The 20,194-nt window shown below is 40.0% G+C and overlaps 1 protein-coding gene across 4 annotated transcripts; it reads right to left on the bottom strand.

The window, feature by feature from the left end:
- Positions 1–255: 255 nt before the first annotated feature.
- DNAL4 (dynein axonemal light chain 4) lies at positions 256–11,646 on the bottom strand. Of its 4 annotated transcripts, none has more exons than XM_060777063.2 (4): positions 11,526–11,646; positions 6,403–6,594; positions 3,551–3,634; positions 256–1,238 (listed from the first exon to the last, which is right to left on the bottom strand). In XM_060777063.2, exons 2-4 carry the CDS (start codon positions 6,472–6,474, stop codon positions 1,074–1,076), a joined length of 321 nt encoding a protein of 106 aa, XP_060633046.1. In that variant the 5' UTR covers positions 6,475–6,594; positions 11,526–11,646; the 3' UTR covers positions 256–1,073. The 4 variants fall into 4 exon arrangements, with proteins under 4 accessions (XP_060633046.1, XP_060633044.1, XP_060633047.1 ...); XM_060777061.2 differs by having other exon boundaries at positions 6,403–6,591; XM_060777064.2 differs by having other exon boundaries at positions 11,546–11,646.
- Positions 11,647–20,194: the final 8,548 nt, after the last annotated feature.

Below are 20,194 nucleotides of genomic sequence, written 5' to 3'. Positions count from 1 at the left end.
GACCAAAACCAATCCAGCAAGTTCTCAATGGAAAACTGGAGGCGAATGAATGTCCGTACTGTACAACAACCTCTAATGTCCCCAAAAAGGTAAGAGAGAAATTTATAGGGAATCGGAGAACACAGAATTTACAATATGGTTGTCATAATATATAATGACACAATAGGTCTTTTGGATCACTTACTAAAAACCTGACCCATCATTAATGAACGGACATGGAAACGACTGTTAAATGGATGCCTCACACATAAGCTGTGCATTTTAAAAAACATTTTATTGTAAAAAAGTAAGTCCCTTCCACACTTCAAATTCAAATAAGCTATATAGAAAATACAGTTAGGATCATTCCATTAATTGAACACCCTTGTGACAGCATTATTAATCTCTACAAAATGGAAGTACAATTGTACTCAAAAGTTTGAGAAACTGGCATTTTATAAAGCTTCTTCCCACAGGACCAGTTTCTGCAGAACATATCGGCATCGTGACACTCCCACCCATCCCACATGCTATGCAAAATAATTTTATTTGTGTGCCATACGCTTAAGTAGCTATATCAGTGCTCTGTAGGTGTAGTGAGGAGGTGGAAGGGCAATTCTCCTAGCAACCATCCACTGGGTCAGGTTTTCCAAGCTGGTACAGACACTTCTCACAATCAGACAGCTGTCATGCAGGCAGAGAGGAATCAGCTGCCTTATTCAGATCTCCTCCCAAAAAGTGGGAGGGTAGCAAGAAGAAACAGCAGGCGGTTTGGATTCAAACCCTTCTCTCACATACCACCTGTACTGTATGGCTTATTAAACTCCTGATCTCTTTTGTGCAGTCCACCTCCAAGCAAAAAAGCCACATTGGTAAAAGTCAGAATCAAACATATTGTGAGCTAGATTAAGTAGCTCAAGCTGATTTATACACACATATACATACTAAGTATTTGATAAAACTGGTATATAAATAAGAAAAAGCCCAATATTTTTTATTAAAAAATAAAGCTGCCCTTTAAATTGTACAAAAACCAATGAAAAGCCTGGAAAAAAGTTCCTGAATGTGGTGTACTTGGATACAGAGAGGATATGTCAGGAGCATCTCCAAACACAAACCGCTAGGCTGCCTCCAAAGAACATATACAGCAGGTTCTTCACCTCATGGGTGATCTCGAAACCAAAGCCCTCACCAATCACCACATGCCAGGAGGAGCCATACTTCTTGTCCATTGTCTCTTTGATCATCTTGGCCGCACTCTGAGGAGCAAAAGTGAAGAGCCGACAAAGGGAGGGAACAGAAGGCAAAAGGGAAGGAATGGCAGTTAGATAGATGGAATGCATTTTGCTCTCACACATTGCCCTACCCTACTCTGAGGAGAATTCGTAGTAAGACTCATAGATTGGAGGGGGAGGAGAACCAGCTTGAGAAATGTAGGTTCTTGTTACTGCCTAGGGGTTTTCTTTCTTTGTTAATTTGTTTTAATGGGAGAGTTGCTTAAAGACAAAAATGAAGTTACCATATATACTCATGTATAAGTCTATCTCTTTATGTAAGTCAAGAACAGAATTTGAGGACATTATAGATTCTGATATGACCCATGGATAAGTTGAGGGGATCAGCCACTTCTGTCCAGCACTACCACTATTTCCCTGCCCAAAAAGCCATGGCAGAGAGAGCATAGGGAGTCGGTGCTTGTTTTAGCTTCTCCTGGAACAGACTAAGCTCTGATCTTTCACCACTGTATCTGGAGAAAGGAATGTTTCCCCCTTTTATAAGAGTCAAGGTACAATGTTTAGACTGATTTATACATAAGTTGATCCAATGTTTGCAGGTTGATTTTTAAACTAAAATTTCTAGACTTATACATGGGTATATTGGCAACTTAAAAAGAGTTGTTCAAGTGGAGAATGAAGCTTGTTTTCTGGATTAAAAATTAGTTGGACTACCAACACTGTGGAGGGACTGCCCTATCACCCCTGTCCCACTGGATACACAGAGTGGTGAATCAAAGGATAAAACTAGCCAAACAAATAACTAAAAAGCTGAGGAACTGAAAACATTTCTGGTGGAATAGGCTGAAATGCTGAAGCATAGTCACTATTACTTGACTTAAATTATTTAGTACTCATCTCCTGCTTTATTGTATGACTGTTTTTAAATTAACCCTTAGCAGCATGCCTACCTAATGTATTTATAAGGCTAGTGTTAATGTTTTTATTTTTGGTTTTGAAATTAATTTTCCTAGTGAGTGAAGAAAACTTAAAACAATTATAAGTTCACCGGTGCCTTTGAACTAACATATTTTAAATGGCAAAAGCACTGTAAACGAATGCCCATTTCATCAGAACCATGAAGTGTTATCCTGAGCTGCAGGTATATAAATACATGGTTGGGAGAAAGAATAAATAATGAAGACAGAAGCAAATTAAATGCAAAAGATATGGTCAGTCATTAATAACACTGGCCATATACAAAAGATATGATTTATGCATACATATACATACTAAATATTTGACACTGGGCCAAATATCAAAGGATAGTGAAAACAGAAACATCTTGGTACTGTGTAAGTCAGTTATTCACCCTCTGTGAATAAAAAACAACTAAATAAATAGGAGATAAAATTTAAACTTTTGATGAATTGCTTCAGTTGTTGTTTTATTCTACTTTCTCTCTGAAGGTCTTGTATTCCAGAAGAAATCTTTCAATTTAATTTAATATGATGGGAGGCCAAAATGTTCTCCCACTGTTTTTAAAAAATATTGTCCTGTTCACATAAATAAACTGTTCTTATGAAATTGCTATTTAACACATTTTGGGAGATATTTTGATATTTTTAAGGCAGTCAAATGATTGTATCACCTGTCTTTTTTCTTACCACTGAAGCCCTGAGTTTCTTTTGTGAAAAACTCAAAAGTGGCTAACAAAGCAAACCATCTGCTTCACTTGGAGAATGGAATGGGAATACCTTATGGTCTCTGAATGATGTTGTTCATGAATTAAGAAAAGCAGGTGAAGATGTAGAAAACAACTTCAAGACATAGTTTCATTCTTATTATGACATCTACTGCTACTTTAATAAAGTTAGCCCTTTTTGTATTTGACATTTTTGTATGTTAAAAGATGAATCAGTTCAAACAACCTTCTTGGTCCCATTTTATGACTTGTCTTTCCCACTTCACTTAGAAGAGGCAAAAACGTATCATTACAGAGCATTTCACAGAAGTGTGACCTTAATGTCAATGTATCCTGCTCATCCATCCATAATGGAAGACACATTTCTTCTGTTTCAAGAAGGCACACAGATCCTTTAGTCTAGTGCTTCCATACCCATTAATGATCTTTTACAGAAGAAGTTTATTATGAGAAAGGGGGCAGGAAAACAGGATACTTGCATGTCAAGTTACCATTTGTTTTTTTAATGTACATATAAGCATGTGACAGAGTTATGAATGGTGCTATGTTTCCATTCTTCTATTATCTTTTCCCTTTAGAAGAGGATGCAAAAAACAACAGGAGCCTATTTGGTGCGTTGCCAAGCAGATACTTTTTCTGAGAAGGCCGATACCTCATTGTTAGTGGCGTATTTCTCACAAGCAGTGACACACAATTCCATGGCTTCCACTCTCATTTCTTCTGGCATATCTGTGTGCTGGGGAAAAATTACAAAAAAGGAGATCAGCCATATTAACACTCCTTTCTGCAGCACATGACTAGCCCCACATCCTCTTCCTTTTGTGTTTGGTTAAGAATAGTAATAAGGTACAAAAAGAGGCTTACTCTAGATGTCACAAGAAGTCAGAATTCAAGAGAATTCTGACTTACAGAGGGTGAAGCCGGAGTGCTGAGACATGCTAAGTAACTATTTCCACTTGTAGCAGGAGTAATTATCATTATCTGCAAAATCCAGCTTTCAGGCTTGCCTCTCCCTCATTGCTTTGGGGAAATTAACCAATTTACTTTAAGGTTAATTCTCTGGCAGGGAGTGTTTAGTGATATGCTGGATTTTCCCCAGAAACCTGAATCACTGTGACATGCAAACTGGGCCACAGTATTCCTCCTGAGGATTGAAAAATGGGGCAGACAGATAGATTACAATTAATGGAGCTCTAAAACAACACAGAGAAAACTGGAGTGAGAAAAATACAGCAAGATTAGTTTCCTTACAGATTCCTTCATTTCAAGAAGTGAAACTCAGCTCACTTGAGATACAGGCATTTATCTAAAGCCCATTTGGGAAAGTCTTTGCTTTGATGGATGGCTGATTTTCTGGCACTTCTGACCTAGTATAATATATTGCTGAATGGGTATTGTATTTTAGTCTAATTGTACATTTCAAAAGAATGTCTGTGCCATAAATATCTTGTTTTAGCTGCCTTGAGAATTGGGAAAAATAAGATTAGAAATATTATAAATACAAAAATGTAATTACTGTAACTTTGCTAACCTGAGGAAAAAAAGAATTCCACAGGGTACCAGAAGTGTTATGCAATCAATGTCTCTACATATGTATGACTGACTGTAATGAGCCTCAGAATGTCATCTGATTTTAGAAGTCTCCGCTGTGCAGCAGAAAACTGAGCTCACAGAACAGACAAGTAGGCATCTTCTTGGTGTGGCTCACATTAGGCTCCTGAAAGTGAAGGCACAATGCCACCAAAACACTCTGACATGCAAGAAGAGAGAACATATCAGTCCCAGGAGACTTTCAATTGCCAGAACCTTGACTAGACGCAATAATCCTTTGGAAGATACCTTCCAATAACTTCCAATCACACTGTTTTGTCTGGCACAATTAAACATTCCTGTTGATACCGATTCTACAGATTTCTTGAGATATTAACCACTGAAATTCAACATCGGAAATATTATATTTCACCCACAATTCTTCTTGCTGCTCTTCTCACCTCTACCCACTTATATTGACTTACTCAATATCATCTGTTATTCATGTACTAGAAGTTAGAATATATTCTCTCAGCCTCAGAGAAAAGCAAGAGCAAAACCTTGCTGTACTAATCTTGCCAAGAAAAGCTCACAATGGGAGCACCCTAAGTCATAAACAACTTGAAGGCATACAACAACACTAACTTCATGTACTACTGCTACCTACAGCATCCATTTTATATAGTTCTTAGCACCACACTTCCAATTTTATTCCATATTTTGAAGTGCTCTATGAGGATGTTTTCTTGTCTTTCCTCCTCTGAAGCATAGTTTTTAAGTTTTTTCCTCTCACATATATGTTAAGAGACATATTTCATTGTTCTTAACAAAGAAATTTAGATGTAGTATGCATTACCCCAGTTAATAAGACCTCTGATAAAGAAGATCCTTCCCACAATTACTAATGCCAGATCAACCCTCCCAATTGGAAGTATTTTAGCAGCGCTGACATTGGGGAAGATGATGATGTAAGGCTAGAGAAAATAGGCTTTCATGTTGTCTTAAAACATATCTTCAACAAACAAAACTTGAACAGGGAAGAAACAAAATTTGACTCCAGCCTATCATTCTGTAACTGTGTGTGCCTGCCTATAATAGACAAAATAAACAGCAGCTGTCTTTAGAAGCCATTACTGAAAATGTGTAAATAGTGAAACCAAGAGAAAACAAGATAGCAGATAAGTCTGCCTTGCCAGCTCCCCCGGCATATTAAAAAGCCTAGTTCTATACATTTGGTCACCAAAATGGAAATCATAAAAGAATTGAGACAGAAAAAACAATCACCCTGAATACATTTTAGAGCAGTTTTCATGTAGTCTCTAGAAGGTTCTAAATGTTTTTATTTATGCAAGGCTAATCTGACCCAGTTGCTACACTTCACATGTGGATAGTGTAAATTTTGAATAAATAGTTTTCTGAAACATTAAGCCTTTCTTAAGATCAATTCAGGGGGTGCTGTGGTTTTTGAAGTTGTTTCAGTGGTTTTAACTGGGATTTTAAAATATTGTTTATATTTAATCCTGTTTTAATGTTTGTATATTTGTATATTTTAAATGGTTATGCTGATGCTTTTAGGTTAAGCCACTTTGAGTCCCCTAAGGAGGAGATAAATATAATAATAATAATAACAATAATTTCTTCCTTTCTGTGAAACTATTATGCCTCTATTACTAAATTCCCTATTAAAGAACTAATGCCCAGGAGCACATCAACTTCATTCATTGAACTATATCTGCAGTGTTTAATGACTTAAGTAAGTAGAAACTCCCATATTAACAGCATTTCTGTAGGAGTCTTGGACAATCATACTTCATAGGCATAGTGTATTGATGTACTGTTTAGTCTCTTTAGCAACTGGTTCTCCTCCTGCCAAAATTCCCTTATTTGCATGAGGTGGCAAATTAAAATGGAACCCAGTGAAACTGTTATCTTCTTAACCGAGAACATAACATACATTTTTAGTTTCATTCTTACCCTGATTAGGGGGAAGCTGTGAAGCCTCTTATAGTCTGCCTCATCTTTTTTCGCATCCCCAGTATCTGCCATTGTCTGTTCACTCTGACCCTGGAAAGGGGCAGAGCCGCCTGTAGGGACCCAATCACGCTTAGGCTACAACCTTTCAGAATTCAGGCCACACAGGTTTTTCTGAAATAGGATATTTTGCTGCTTAGAGAGAGAGAGAAAGAAGGAAAATCAGAACACAATCCATAGACAATATTCTGAGGTTGTCAAATAGCTGAAATCTTTAAAAGAATAAAACCAAAAGAATAAGTATTAAAATTGCAATGATAATATGAATTTAACGTTTAAATTATAGTATTTTTCCCAATTGTCTCTTACAAGCAGTAAATGTAAAATTCAAATGTCTTTTAAGGTTGATACTTCTTATTGGACCATAATATAAAGGTGACAAAATATTTAGCTAGCTTTCAAATTCACTCCATAAAGAGTTGGAGAGAGGAATTCAAAATTGCTCACAACTGCCACTCTGTTCAGATTAAAATGACTGTGACCACCCTGGCTAGTGCCATCTGTAGAGACAGCATTTGGGAAGTCAAGTTTTTCAAAGCAGTGAGTTTTACACAACTTCCTTTGTGTCACATAGAGAGCAATGCCTATATCTTATCCCTCTTCATCCAGCTAAATTTGTGTACTTGCAAGTGTGGTGTTTACAGGAAATATGAAGCATAATAGAAGGGTTTCTTTTCAACTTAGCAAATTTCTTTACAGTTTGAATCTCTGATCTTTCTCTACATCTCCATGGAAGACTATATTACTGTTATGGACTTGTGAGGAAATGTACTTACAAATTGTTGTCAGAACTATTGTGCAAGTGAATTTCCTCTTTTAACAGCAATGATGATAATTATGTGTATAACGGGCAACGGGAGTACTGTCTGTTTGCAATTAAGGAATAGCATTTTATATTCATGTTTCGCTTCTACAGCTATTTTTCACAAGCTCTACTGCCTCTTGATCAAGGGTATTTTATAACTAGTTCAGATAATGTTTTTAGTTCATCCATTTAAAATGATATTAAAATTGTGTTTTTTTAAAGGATTCATCTATTGCCAATTCAAAAGTAGCAGATGGGGATTGGAGAAATGTTTTCCAAAACTAATTTCTTACTGTTATAGTCCAAACCTCCCTTAATAACTACTGTAGTTATCACTATACATGTAGTTGTGGTTTTAAACAATGTTAAACTCTCCCCCCCCCCCCTGTATGTCTAAAGTAATTAAAATACAGTAGGTTGTTTGAGGCCCCATCCACTGATCATTTAATGCAGAGGCCAGACAACAAATTCCTATAAAAGCATGTAAAAGAAAACCTTTAATGTGCATTGGTGTTCTGTGGTTTGTGTAATCACTATCTAGGCCTCAAAGTGGTTCCAGAATTTCCTATGTAATCGCCTGCACAGCAAAACCACTTCCTCTAATACTAGTTTGAAACTGCATTAAATCGTCAGTGTAGCTGGAGTCTCAGTTTGCTACAAAATACACTTTTTTCCCAAACTTCACCTTGTCTCAGAAAGCTAATGATAGCATGAGGCAGCAGAACAAACATATATGTCAACCATATAATATTCTTCTGCCAGCATCCCACAACTATTAAAAAGTTATAGCACATCTGCAAAAGAATTGATGTTTATACTTCTCGCTGTGGGGCTGCTGCCAAAAATAATTAATGTTAAAAAGTTGTTACTTTCAAGCAACAAGAAACATGTAGCTGAACTAATTTATATATCTATATTTTAGCAGCAGCACTTCTTGGCCTTTTAAGTAAAGCACAATTGGAGCAATCTTCCATGATGTCTTCACAGCATTCCAGCAGTTTTGTGTCTTTGTTTCTATTTATCCAATAGTCATTCAGGGAAATATTGGTCATTGCTCACTTGGTCACTATGAATGATAGGAATTGTAGCCCAGCACATCTAGAGAATTCTAGGCTGAGGTTAAATGCTGGACTTAACGGCAAGGTTGGAGAATTGCTAACTATCATGATGTTACACCCTGTAGTAAACTAATTAAGATGAAGCAATCCTACCAAGCAGTAACTGAATTTACTCTGCAATTCAATGTGTACAATCGACAGCATTGAAGCAACACCATTAGTTCCCTTGGTTCCACCAATATTGTGTCACCTTCTTAACTGAGAACTATCATATCATGTATATATGTGTGCACATGGTGGGAAGTCCCAAAAAATCCTATTGTCCTTGTTCAGCTATGAATGACAGAATGATCTTCTCCATGCAATTGTATTTGCAATCTGTGAAAACCGGACAGTTAAGAAAATGGATAAGAAGAAAATGAATTCATTAGAAATATGTTGCCAGAGGAGAGTTCCATGAATACCATAGTATACTAAAAAGAGAAATAAATGGATCATAAAGAAAATCAAGCCTGAACTCTCAATAGATGACAGGAAAACCAAACGAATTGTCATACTTTGGCTGTAACATGAGAAGACAGGATTCGCTAGAAAAGGTAGTAATGCTTGGTAAGGCGATAGGCAGTAAAGGTGTTCCCTTGAGTTGCTGTGAGTTTTCTGGGCTGTATGGCCATGTTCCAGAAGAATTCTTTCTTAACGTTCACCCACATCTATGGCAGGCATTCTCAGAAGTTGTGAGGTTTGTGGGAAACTAGGCAAGTGAAGTTTATGTATCTGTGGCATGTCCAGAGTGGGAGAAAGAACTCTTGCCTGCTTGAGGCAAGTGTGAATGTTGAAATTGGCCACCTTGACATTAAGTCTAGTTGAGTCCGACTCAAGGGAGTGGTGCTCATCTTCACTTCTAAGCCAAAGAGACGGTGTTGTCTGTAGATGCTTCCTAGATCATGTGGACGGCATGACTGCATGGAGCGCCATTACCTTCCAGCCGAAATGGTACCTATTAATCTACTCACATTTGCATGTTTTTCAACTGCTAGGTTGGCAAGTTGGAGCCCTTGGTGGCGCTGCAGGTTAAACCACTGAGCTGTTGAACTTGCTAACCAAAAGGTCGGCAGTTCGAATCCGGGGAGCGGGGTGAGCTCCTGCTGTTAACCCGATTCTGCCAAACTAGCACTTTGAAAACATGCAAATGTGAGTAGATCAATAGGTATAGCTTAGGCAGGAAGGTAATTGTGCTCCATGCAGTCATGCGAGCCACTTGACCTTGGAGGCATCTACGGACAACGCCGGCTCTTTGGCTTAGAAACTGAGATGAGCATCACCCTCCAGAGTTGGACTCGACTACACTTAATGTCAAGGTGACACCTTTACCATTACTAGGTTGGCAGAAGCTGGGGCTAACAGTGGGAAGTCATCTTGTCTCACGGATTTGAACCGTGGTCAGCAAGTTCTCCAGCTTAGCAGTTTAACGTGCTGTGCCACCGTAGCCAGTGATAATAATAATAATGCTTGGTAAGGTGATAGGCAGTAAAGGTGTCCCCTTGAGTTGCTGTGAGTTTTCTGGGCTGTATGACCATGTTCCAGAAGAATTCTCTCTTAACATTTCACCCACATCTATGGCAGGCATTCTCAGAAGTTGTGAGGTTTGCGGGAAACTAGGCAAGTGAGGTATCCCACCTCTATCTCCTCAATGGGAGATATGGGGCCAAGCCCAAACAATTACAATAAAACAAAAGAAAAAACATACAAGACACACAACAATATCAAGTAAAAATGCTTATACAATAACATAATAAAACAATACGATAATAACAATAACATAATAAAACAGAATATAAAATATACAATAATTTAAATGAGGGTGAGCTAGTCCAAAGAACAGACAATAGGGAAAAGGAAATAACATATTATACATGGATAGACTCCGAGAAGAACTATGTATAACAAATACCCAGCTGCTCATTGGAGGGAAGGATACTAGAGACAAAGTTCAAGTACTTTGGCCACATCATGAGGAGACAGCAAAGCTTAGAGAAGACAATGATGCTGGGGAAAGTGGAAGGTAAAAGGAAGAAGGGCCGACCAAGGGCAAGATGGATGGATGGCATCCTTGAAGTGACTGGACTGACCTTGAAGGAGCTGGGGGTGGTGACGGCCGACAGGGAGCTCTGCCGTGGGCTGGTCCATGAGGTCACGAAGAGTTGGAGACGATTGAATGAATGAACAACAACAACGGACTCCAAGAACCAACAGCCCTGAGTTTGCAAGCTCTAAGCAGGGCTCTTGAGGATAAGGGTGACTTGGAAGTCTCTCGTTGGCATAAATCACGGTTGATTTGATGGCAGTTAAAAACAACGACTCTATTTGTGGCATCCCGATTGGAAAAAAAATGGCTAAAAAGGCTTTTGGAAGCCTCCTCCTTTAGCAAAACAAACAAAAACACATATCCTTGAAGTTACAGATTCCTATTTCATATTCCTTGTTGTTGTTCATTCGTTCAGTCGTCTCCGACTCTTCGTGACCTCATGGACCAGCCCACGCCAGAGCTCCCTGTTGGCCGTCACCACCCCCAGCTCCTTCAAGGTCAGTCCAGCCACTTCAAGTTCATATTCCTTAGGTCACCATAATTCAGAACTCAACAGAATTTGAATAAGGTCTTGAGACTCATTTCTGAAAAGCTTTAGACCCCAATTTGGAAGTCGTTTTCCTGTTCCCAGATCACTGGGAGACTGAAATGCTTTTAGTCAAAGGTCAAGTACTTTCACTCCTTGGGTGCATCGACGTTGTAGAAATAATGTGGTTTGATACCACTTGTAGCAGTTAAAATTAGTGTCAGGATGCATTCATTCTACAGTGTAGATGGGTATGGGCAAACTTGGGCCCTCCAGGTGTTTTGGACTTCAACTCCCACCATTCCTAACAGCCTCAGGCCCCTTCCTTTTGCCCCTCAGCCGCTTAAGCGGCTGAGGGGCAAAAGGAAAGAGCCTGAGGCTGTTAGGAATGGTGGGAGTTGAAGTCCAAAACACCTGGAGGGCCCAAGTTCGCCCATGCCTGGAGTAGATGCACTCTAAGTGGCTTGCCCTTCCCAGAAAGAAGACCCTGCAAAGAGGGCTGCGTGGGACCTCCAGAGGAGGAGCACCTCCAGCTGCCCCCACGCAGGACAAAGTGAAGGAAAGGCCCCACGCGGGGAGCCCAGCACTCACCCTTGCCTTCCCGCTCTCACCTGCGTCACCTCGACCCCAAAGAGCAGGTTCCCTGCGGTTGTTAAGGACAGAAACGTGCTTGTCTTAGCAACCGAAGGCGGAAGTCCCGCCTCCTCTTTTGCCATAGGGCGGCTCTCAAGAGCTGCGAGCACCGAATAGGGTTGGAGTGCTGTCCATCATTCCAAGGGGTCCTTCAGTCTCCCCGGCTCTTCGGCTTATAAGGCGTCTAAGTAAAACGCCTGATAGTAACAGTTGGATGAACAAACATGACTGGAGAGAGTTGATGCTTTTAAAAAAAAATAATGCCCATGATATCCTTCTATTCTGCTCTGGTTAGACCACACCTGGAATATTGTGTCCAATTCTGGGCACCACAATTCAAGAGAGATATTGACAAGCTGGAATGTGTCCAGAGGAGGGCGACTAAAATGATCAAGGGTCTGGAGAACAAGCCCTATGAGGAGCGGCTTAAGGAGCTGGGCATGTTTAGCCTGAAGAAGAGAAGGCTGAGAGGAGATATGATAGCCATGTATAAATATGTGAGAGGAAGTCACAGGGAGGAGGGAGCAAGCTTGTTTTCTGCTTCCTTGGAGACTAGGACGCGGAACAATGGCTTCAAACCACAAGAGATTCCATCTGAACATGAGGAAGAACTTCCTGACTGTGAGAGCCGTTCAGCAGTGGAACTCTCTGCCCTGGAGTGTGGTGGAGGCTCCTTCTCTGGAAGCTTTTAAACAGAGGCTGGATGGCCATCTGTCAGGGGTGATTTGAATGCAATATTCCTGCTTCTTGGCAGGAGGTTGGACTGGATGACCCATGAGGTCTCTTCCAACTCTTTGATTCTATGATTCTAATAATAACAATAATCTCCACCCTGGAAAGAAGTGACAAGTGCAGGTTTCCATCCTGGGCCCGGTCCTGTTCAACATCTTTATTAATGACTTCGATGAAGGGTTAGAAGGCATGAGCATAGAATCACAGAGTTGGAAGAGACCTCAACGGCCATCCAGTCCAACCCCCTGCCAAGAAGCAGGAATATTGTCAAGTTTGCAGATGACACCAAATTGGGAGGGATAGCCAATACTCCAGAGGACAGGAGCAGGATTCAAAATGATCTGAACAGATTAGAGAGATGATTGGCCAAAGCTAACAAAATGAAGTTCAACAGGGACAAATGCAAGATACTCCACTTAGACAGAAAAAAACGAAATGCAAAGATACAGAATGGGGGACAATGCCTGGTTCGAGAGCAGTACGTGTGAAAAAGATCTTGGAGTCCTTGTGGACAACAAGTTAAGCATGAGCCAACAATGTGATGTGGCGGCAAAAAAAGCCAATGGGATTTTGGCCTGCATCAATAGGAGCATAGTGTCTAGACCTAGGGAAGTAATGCTACCCCTCTATTCTGCCTTGGTTAGACCACACCTGGAATATTGTGTCCAATTCTGGGCACCACAATTCAAGAGAGATATTGACAAGCTGGAATGTGTCCAGAGGAGGGCGACTAAAATGATCAAGGGTCTGGAGAACAAGCCCTATGAGGAGCGGCTTAAAGAGCTGGGCATGTTTAGCCTGAAGAAGAGAAGGCTGAGAGGAGATATGATAGCCATGTATAAATATGTGAGAGGAAGCCACAGGGAGGAGGGAGAAGCTTGTTTTCTGCTTCCCTGGAGACTAGGACGCGGAACAATGGCTTCAAACTACAAGAAAGGAGATTCCATCTGAACATTAGGAAGAACTTCCTGAGTGTGAGAGCCGTTCAGCAGTGGAACTCTCTGCCCCGAAGTGTGATGGAGGCTCCTTCTTTGGAAGCTTTTAAACATAGGCTGGATGGCCATCTGTCAGGGGTGATTTGAATGCAATATTCCTGCTTCTTGGCAGGGGGTTGGACTGGATGGCCCATGAGGTCTCTTCCAACTCTTTGATTCTATGATTCTATAGCCATTCCCTGCCACGCATTGCTGTGGCCCAGGCTGGTAACCTGGCTTGGGCCCTCCCAAGTTCGTTTCTAATACATGTAATTTCTTTATGCTTGTTGCTGTTTCTTTATGAGTGTTGCCTACTCTGGAACATGCAACATATAATTCTCCTTCTTTAGGGGTCCCTTTCAAATCGATGATATTATATCTGTCTGTGAATCATATATCTATATCTATGGCTGGATGGCTCTTTGTCAGGAGGGCTTTGATTACATATTCTTGCCCTGGTGAAGGGAGTTGGACTGGATAGCCTTAAGTATTTTCTGTTGGTCATGGGAGTTCTGTGTGGGAAGTTTGCCCCAATTCTGTCATTTGTGGGGTTCAGAATGCTCTTTGATTATAGGTGAACTGTGAATCCCAGTGACTATAGCTGCCAAATGTCAAGATCTATTTCCCCCAAACTCCATCTGTGTTCATATTTGGGTTTATTGAGTGCTTGTGCCAAGTTTGGTCCAGATCCATCATTGTTTGAGTCCACAGTGCTCTCTGGATGTTGGTGAACTACAACTCTCAAACTCAAGGTCAATGCCCACCAAACCCTTCCAGTATTTTCTGTTGGTCATGAGAGTTCTGTGTGCCAAGTTTGGTTCAATTCCATTGTTGGTGGAGTTCAGAATGCTCTTTGATTGTAGGTGAACTATAAATCCCAGCAACTACAACTCCCAAATGACAAAATCATAAATTTTTGAGTGATGGTCACTCCTTGTGTTGTGAGACGTTTTGTTGCTCAATTTGGTGTGATTTCATTCATTGGTTCTTTTGTTTTTAAGGTACTCATTATGCACAGAGCACACACACACACACACACACACACTAGCCGTCCCCTGCTGTAGCCCAAGCTGGTGACCTGTCTTGGGCCCTCCAAAGTTGGTTTCTAATACATGTAATTTCTTTATGCTTGTGGTTGAACAGTATTTCTTGCTGTTTCTTTATGAGTGTTGCCTACTCTGGAACATGCAACATATAATTCTCCTTCTTTAGGGGTCCCTTTCTATGATAAAATGGGCAAGAAATATCAGTAGGCCTATAAAACTAAAGGAATGGGAGTATATATGGACTAAGAAACTAAATTACACATATGCCACTGACCTTAAAGAAAACTGGATGGAAATGATTCACAGATGGTACATAACACCGGGAAAAGGGGAATTATGTATCAAAACATGGACAACAAATGTTGGAAGTGTAAAGAACATGTAGGATGTTAGTAGGATATGGTGAAGCTGCAGCAAAACCACGGAGTATTGGAAGATGATTCATAAATAAAGCCAAAAAATCTTGAAGATAAACTTTATGATAAAATCAGAATATTACCTACTGGGTATGTATGATACAGAAGTGATTTCAGAAACCAATAAAAATAAATTATTCACATATTTTGTAACAGTGGCCAGAATCACATTTGCCAATTTCTGGAAACTAGAAAAGATACCAACCAAGGAGGACTGGCTTGATAAAATAACTGAAATAAAAGACATGGACAGATTAACTTTTTTGATGAAGAAGAAAACCAGTAAAATTGTGAATCCGACTGATTGGTCAAGTTTTGAAGAACATCTAAAGTACGAAATGGAAGATAGATAAATGAGTTGTAAAATAGACATTGATAGAAAGGGGAAAGTGAGATGATGGAGTTGTTAAGAATTTACTATATAAAGAAGGAAGATGTAAACGAAAGGAAGAAGAATGGAAGTCAATAGATCACCTTACCTACCCCCTACCTCTCCCTCTTCTCCCCCTCTCTTTCTTTCCTACTTCATTTCTTTTATCCCTTCCCAGTTTCTTTCCTTTGACTCCCATGCCTACCCTAATATGTTTATATTTTGTATGCAATAAAAAATCCTTTAATAAAAATATTTTTTAAAAAAAGAAAATGCAAGAAGCGAAGATGAAGTACTTTGGTCACATAATGAGAAGGCAGGAAAGTTTGGAGAATATAATGATGCTGAGGAAAATGGAAGGAAAAAGGAAGAGGGGCCGACTGAGGGCAAAATAGATGGATGTTATCCTTGAGGTGACTGGCTTGACCTTAAAGGAGCTGGGGGTGGTGACCACCGACAGGGAGCTCTGGCTTAGGCTGGTCCATGAGGTCACAAGTCAGAAACGACTGAATGAATAAACAATAAAAATAGATGCATCTTCTCCCCCCCCCCCCCCCCAACCCCGGTGGCTTTCCATAGCTGAGCGGGGAATTCAAATCCTGGTTTCCAAACTCACAGTCTAATATTCAGCACTAATTATTGGAGCAACAAATGGAATGATGTTCAAACAAAATAAAACAGAGAGTAGTAAAATGCCTTGAAGCATACTCTGTGACATTTCATAGGTCACTAGCAAGCTGAATTGCCATATTTACTTGAGTCTAACGTGCCATCAAATGTAATGTGCACCTCAATTTTCAAAACTCTAAAATCCAAAAAAGGATTTACCGTTTTACATTAATCTAATTTTGGAAAGGTAATTTAGTAAAAAATGTGAGCATCAGAATTGAGTAAATATTGTAATTCCCAATCCCTTTTTGTGGCTTATCTTGAGGGAAACAGACTTGAGCTCATTAACTGAAACATCAATGTATGGTAATTCATGAAACTATAAATTTCATAATTCAATAGAATGGAGCAATGGCAGTCAAAGTGGCATTAAACTACTGTGTATCTAGTTCTGTGGGGTATATTTCAGAGGAAAGAAGTGGCAAAACCACATTTGGGGGTGCATCTACACCAGGCATGGGTAAATTTTGGTCCTCTGGGTGTTTTGGACTTCAACTCTCACAATTGTCCACATGTTTGTGGATTTCAGTGGTTTCTCTGTGTAATCTGACATGGTGGTTGTTAGAGTGGGCCAGCATTTCTGTGTTCTCAAATAATATGCTGTGCCCAGGTTGGTTCATCAAGTGCTCTGCTATGGCTGGCTTCTCTGGTTGAGTTAGTCTGCTGTGCCTTTCACTGTCTTCTTCCAGTTAGTGATGATCTGATCCACATTTTGATCTGAAACAGCCTTGTTCTTCTTAGGCCCCATCTCAACTGCTATATAATGCATTTTCAAACAGTATTCTGCGATCAGTGTAGACTCATATAATACAGTCCTATGCATTATATGAGTCTAACACTGACTGAATAATGCAGTCCCAAACTGCATTAAATGGTAGAGTAGATGCGGCTATATATTCTTATGCTCTTACAGAGGAGCAGGTTAAAGAAAGCTAGTCTAGGTAGGTAGTTTGTTGCTTCATTACTTTGCTAGTCCCTTTTCCCAAAGGAAAGAGGAGTGAAATGAGGTTATCGTTTTATTTTTTGCTTTTATTTTTTGGACAACAGATCAGATGTGGAGGGAGAAAACAGTGAAGAAAGGGTGATATAACACATCTTAAAATATGGTTGAAGTTGCTTTTGCTGCTGTGAGAAAAAGAGGATGCAGCAAGATGCTAAGATTAGATTCCTCTGCATCTTATCTGAGACTTTTGAAAAATATCAGCTTTCTGTTCACCTTCTTACCCAAAAATGGCAATATTGGGAATGAGCTGCAATCTCTATTTGCTTCTGTGAATCATATCACACATAACTCACCTGTTATGCAAGCTTGAGTTATAGAAAAACTAATAATTTTAAAACACGCTGCATATTTATTACTCTCAGTTCCATCCTAAATATCTGCCTTGTGTCTTGCCGATTATATTTTTGCCATTTGTCAGAGCACCAAGTTTCCACGTGATATATTTGCTTTTTCAATGGCTCCCAGGACCTCTTGAACTTTGTCCTATTTCTCTGCTTTCTTAATGCGGCTATTTTGATCACAATTATATTTGCATTCTTTCTTTTTATTTTGCATTTCGAAAAATCTTCCATGTGGAATTTTATAGTTTTTAATTTCCTCTCCACCATCTGATTTGCCCCCATATGGGTAACAAAAACTCTGTTTTTTCATTGTTAGGCAATCTGTTGTTTTGTGTGAAACTTCTCACAAATGGCCTGTATTTATAGCTTTCCCTTTCAACCACACCGTTTTAATTAAATCCTTTCTATGGAGCTTTTTATTTTTCCGGGGAAACTATCTCTTTGATCTCCATCAAACTTCGCTTTCTTCTTCATTCCTATTCTGATATAAAATAAACATTGGTCTTTGTGTTTAAAGTTCCATTTGCTTCAACTGCATAATATAGTATTGCTTCAGTCTTGGCTACTCAGACTTTGCAGTTTTATTGACTGGCATATTGGCTATACATACCTGCATTGAAATCAAGAGCCATCCAGCCCAACCCCATTCTGCCATACAGGAACACACAATCAAAGCATTCCCAACAGATGGCCATCCAGCCTGCTTTTAAAAACCTTCAGAGGAGACTTTACCACATTCCAAGCAGTTTTGCACAGATACTATAATCCAGTTTGGCAGTGGATGAAAAAGAACTGGTTTCACTATGCAGTGCCTGGTTTAAGGCTGGGACAGTGGCTGAAATATCTGCTGATTGCGGATTGGAACCAAACTCAGGAATTGCAATATCTGCGGCTAGACATCTGCCTAAAAATACTTTCCCTCCTTTTTTGATTGGAATTCTGTACTTTTTTGTTATTGTTCTTGTACAGTCTCTGTGTGAATTGACATGACCTGCCAAGTATTTAATCTATTATTATTATTATTATTATTATTATTATTATTATTATTATTAACATTATTTAGATATCTGCCTAAATATGCTGTTTTTTTTAAACTAGTCTAAGTAAGATGTATTGATGCACATATCCATGTCTGTTTGGAATCACTGCTGGACTAAGGCAGAGCACAGGAAAAGAAAACAAAAGGGTTGAGTGACGTGGTGTCACTACCTGAAGGAGCAATTGTTTATCTTCAGCATTTGGAGTGTCCTGACAAGCACTCCACATTTTCTGGTTCTGGTTTCGAGCCCCGCATGGGATATAATTTGATTGATGGATTGTCACCTTGTCATGGTGAGGGGGCTTGCGTGTTCCAATGAACTTGCGGGTGTAACCATTGGAGCCATGTAGTCTCAGAAGGGGCCTTAGGGGAGGTTCCAGACCGAGCACAATCTAAAAGACCTGAAGACCTCAACAGCAGATGAGGCAGAAAACAACATGATACATGTGAAGGTGGAAGAAGGCTGTAACAGATTGAGAAGTCACTGTTGTTGTGTTAACCATGTCACTGGTTGGGACGCTCCCTCTGTGAAGACTGTGTGTTGATCGGCTGTGCACCGACTTCCACACATTCAAAAAACTCACATACGAGTATCTTCCAAGAAATTTTTTTTATAAAAAGTCCGATCATCTGTAGCAAATTATCTGGCTTATTCTGAACTTTTTGGGTTTTTTAAATGTATTGTTTTTGACTTGATGTGTGCTGTGGTATGTATTGAGGGTGTACATTTCGTGGACGTCCCACCCTCGAGTTGATTTCAAACTGCATTGTAGTGTTGGTGTGGAATCGCCATCTGAAGCAACATTTTCCACTGTCAAAGAGCTTTTACTCTTAGAACAGTTTTAACCAACATAAACTTACCAGTATTTCAATGTTTTTTTTTAAACTAGTCTGGTAAGATGTATTGATGCGCATATGCATGCGGGACTCGAAACCAGAACCAGAACCAGAACCAGAACCGTGGCCCTGCTTTTGATTGATGAGATAGTCAAATTAATTAGGACTGTTGTCGTGGTGTGCCTTCAAGTCACCTCAGACTTAGGATGACCCTAAGTCTAAAGTTTAGAGCAGGGGCTGGGTAAATATCCTTGGAGGGCTGCATCTGGCCTTAGTTTGGGGGATCCCTGAGGCAGGCTCTTTTGTAGTTTGAATCCATTGATCCATGCCTGTAGGAAAGCAGTGGCGGTGGGGAGGTGTCCACTTATGTTCCTGAAACTCATTGCATCATCTGAGACCTTGAGGGTCCACCAGAGGTCTTGCTGGAGGACGAGATCATTGCTTTCTGTTCATATAGTACAGTGGTGCCCAACCTTTTTTTGACCAGGGACCACTTGACCAGGGCTCACTCTCCAACATTAGTACCAAAAGGGGTTATGACTTAGTTTTTGGTCAACTTTAGATTCGGTTTGGTTACTTGGGGTGTTCATTCAGAAAATTGCATTGATTAGGTTACATCAGCTCTAGTTTCTGATACAGAACATATTCCACCCAGTAGTCGACATCTGCTTGTCCACAAAGAAACCATATTTAATAAAGCCTTGGCACTATAAGAGGGTTTCATGAGACCTGTCGCTCTTGTTGTAGTGTAGTAATGGTGAGGTCGCGGAGCATATTTTAGTTCTTGTGGATCACTGGTGATCCATGGACCATAGCTTGGGAACCACTGATATAGCAGAAGTTGGTGATTGTGGAGGAATAAGGGGCTGTATTAGACTCAGGAGATCTTGGAAGGCCGCTCCCCCCCCCCATTGTTCCTGCCCTCACACACCCACTAGACAATATAGTGCCTTTTTGCTATGTTTTTAGTCCTCTCCTCCCAGATTATTTTAGCCCAAAGAGAGAAAGAATTTCCTGTTCCAAAAAGACTTCTAAGCCTAAATTGGTTTGACAGGGGATTAACATGGCAAAAATGCACCATGTTTGAGGTCATTAAGTTGGTTTCCAAGGCCTAGTGAACCTGAACCCTAGTTTCCAGTCATAGCGACCAAACAGCTCCAATGACCCAGAGGGGTATAGGATTCAAATTCCTGCTTTGTC

This window comes from Anolis sagrei, chromosome 5 (genome assembly GCF_037176765.1).
Source record: "Anolis sagrei isolate rAnoSag1 chromosome 5, rAnoSag1.mat, whole genome shotgun sequence".
In the NCBI taxonomy this organism is placed as follows: domain Eukaryota; kingdom Metazoa; phylum Chordata; class Lepidosauria; order Squamata; family Dactyloidae; genus Anolis; species Anolis sagrei.
This window is presented reverse-complemented; position numbering and strand designations above follow the sequence as displayed.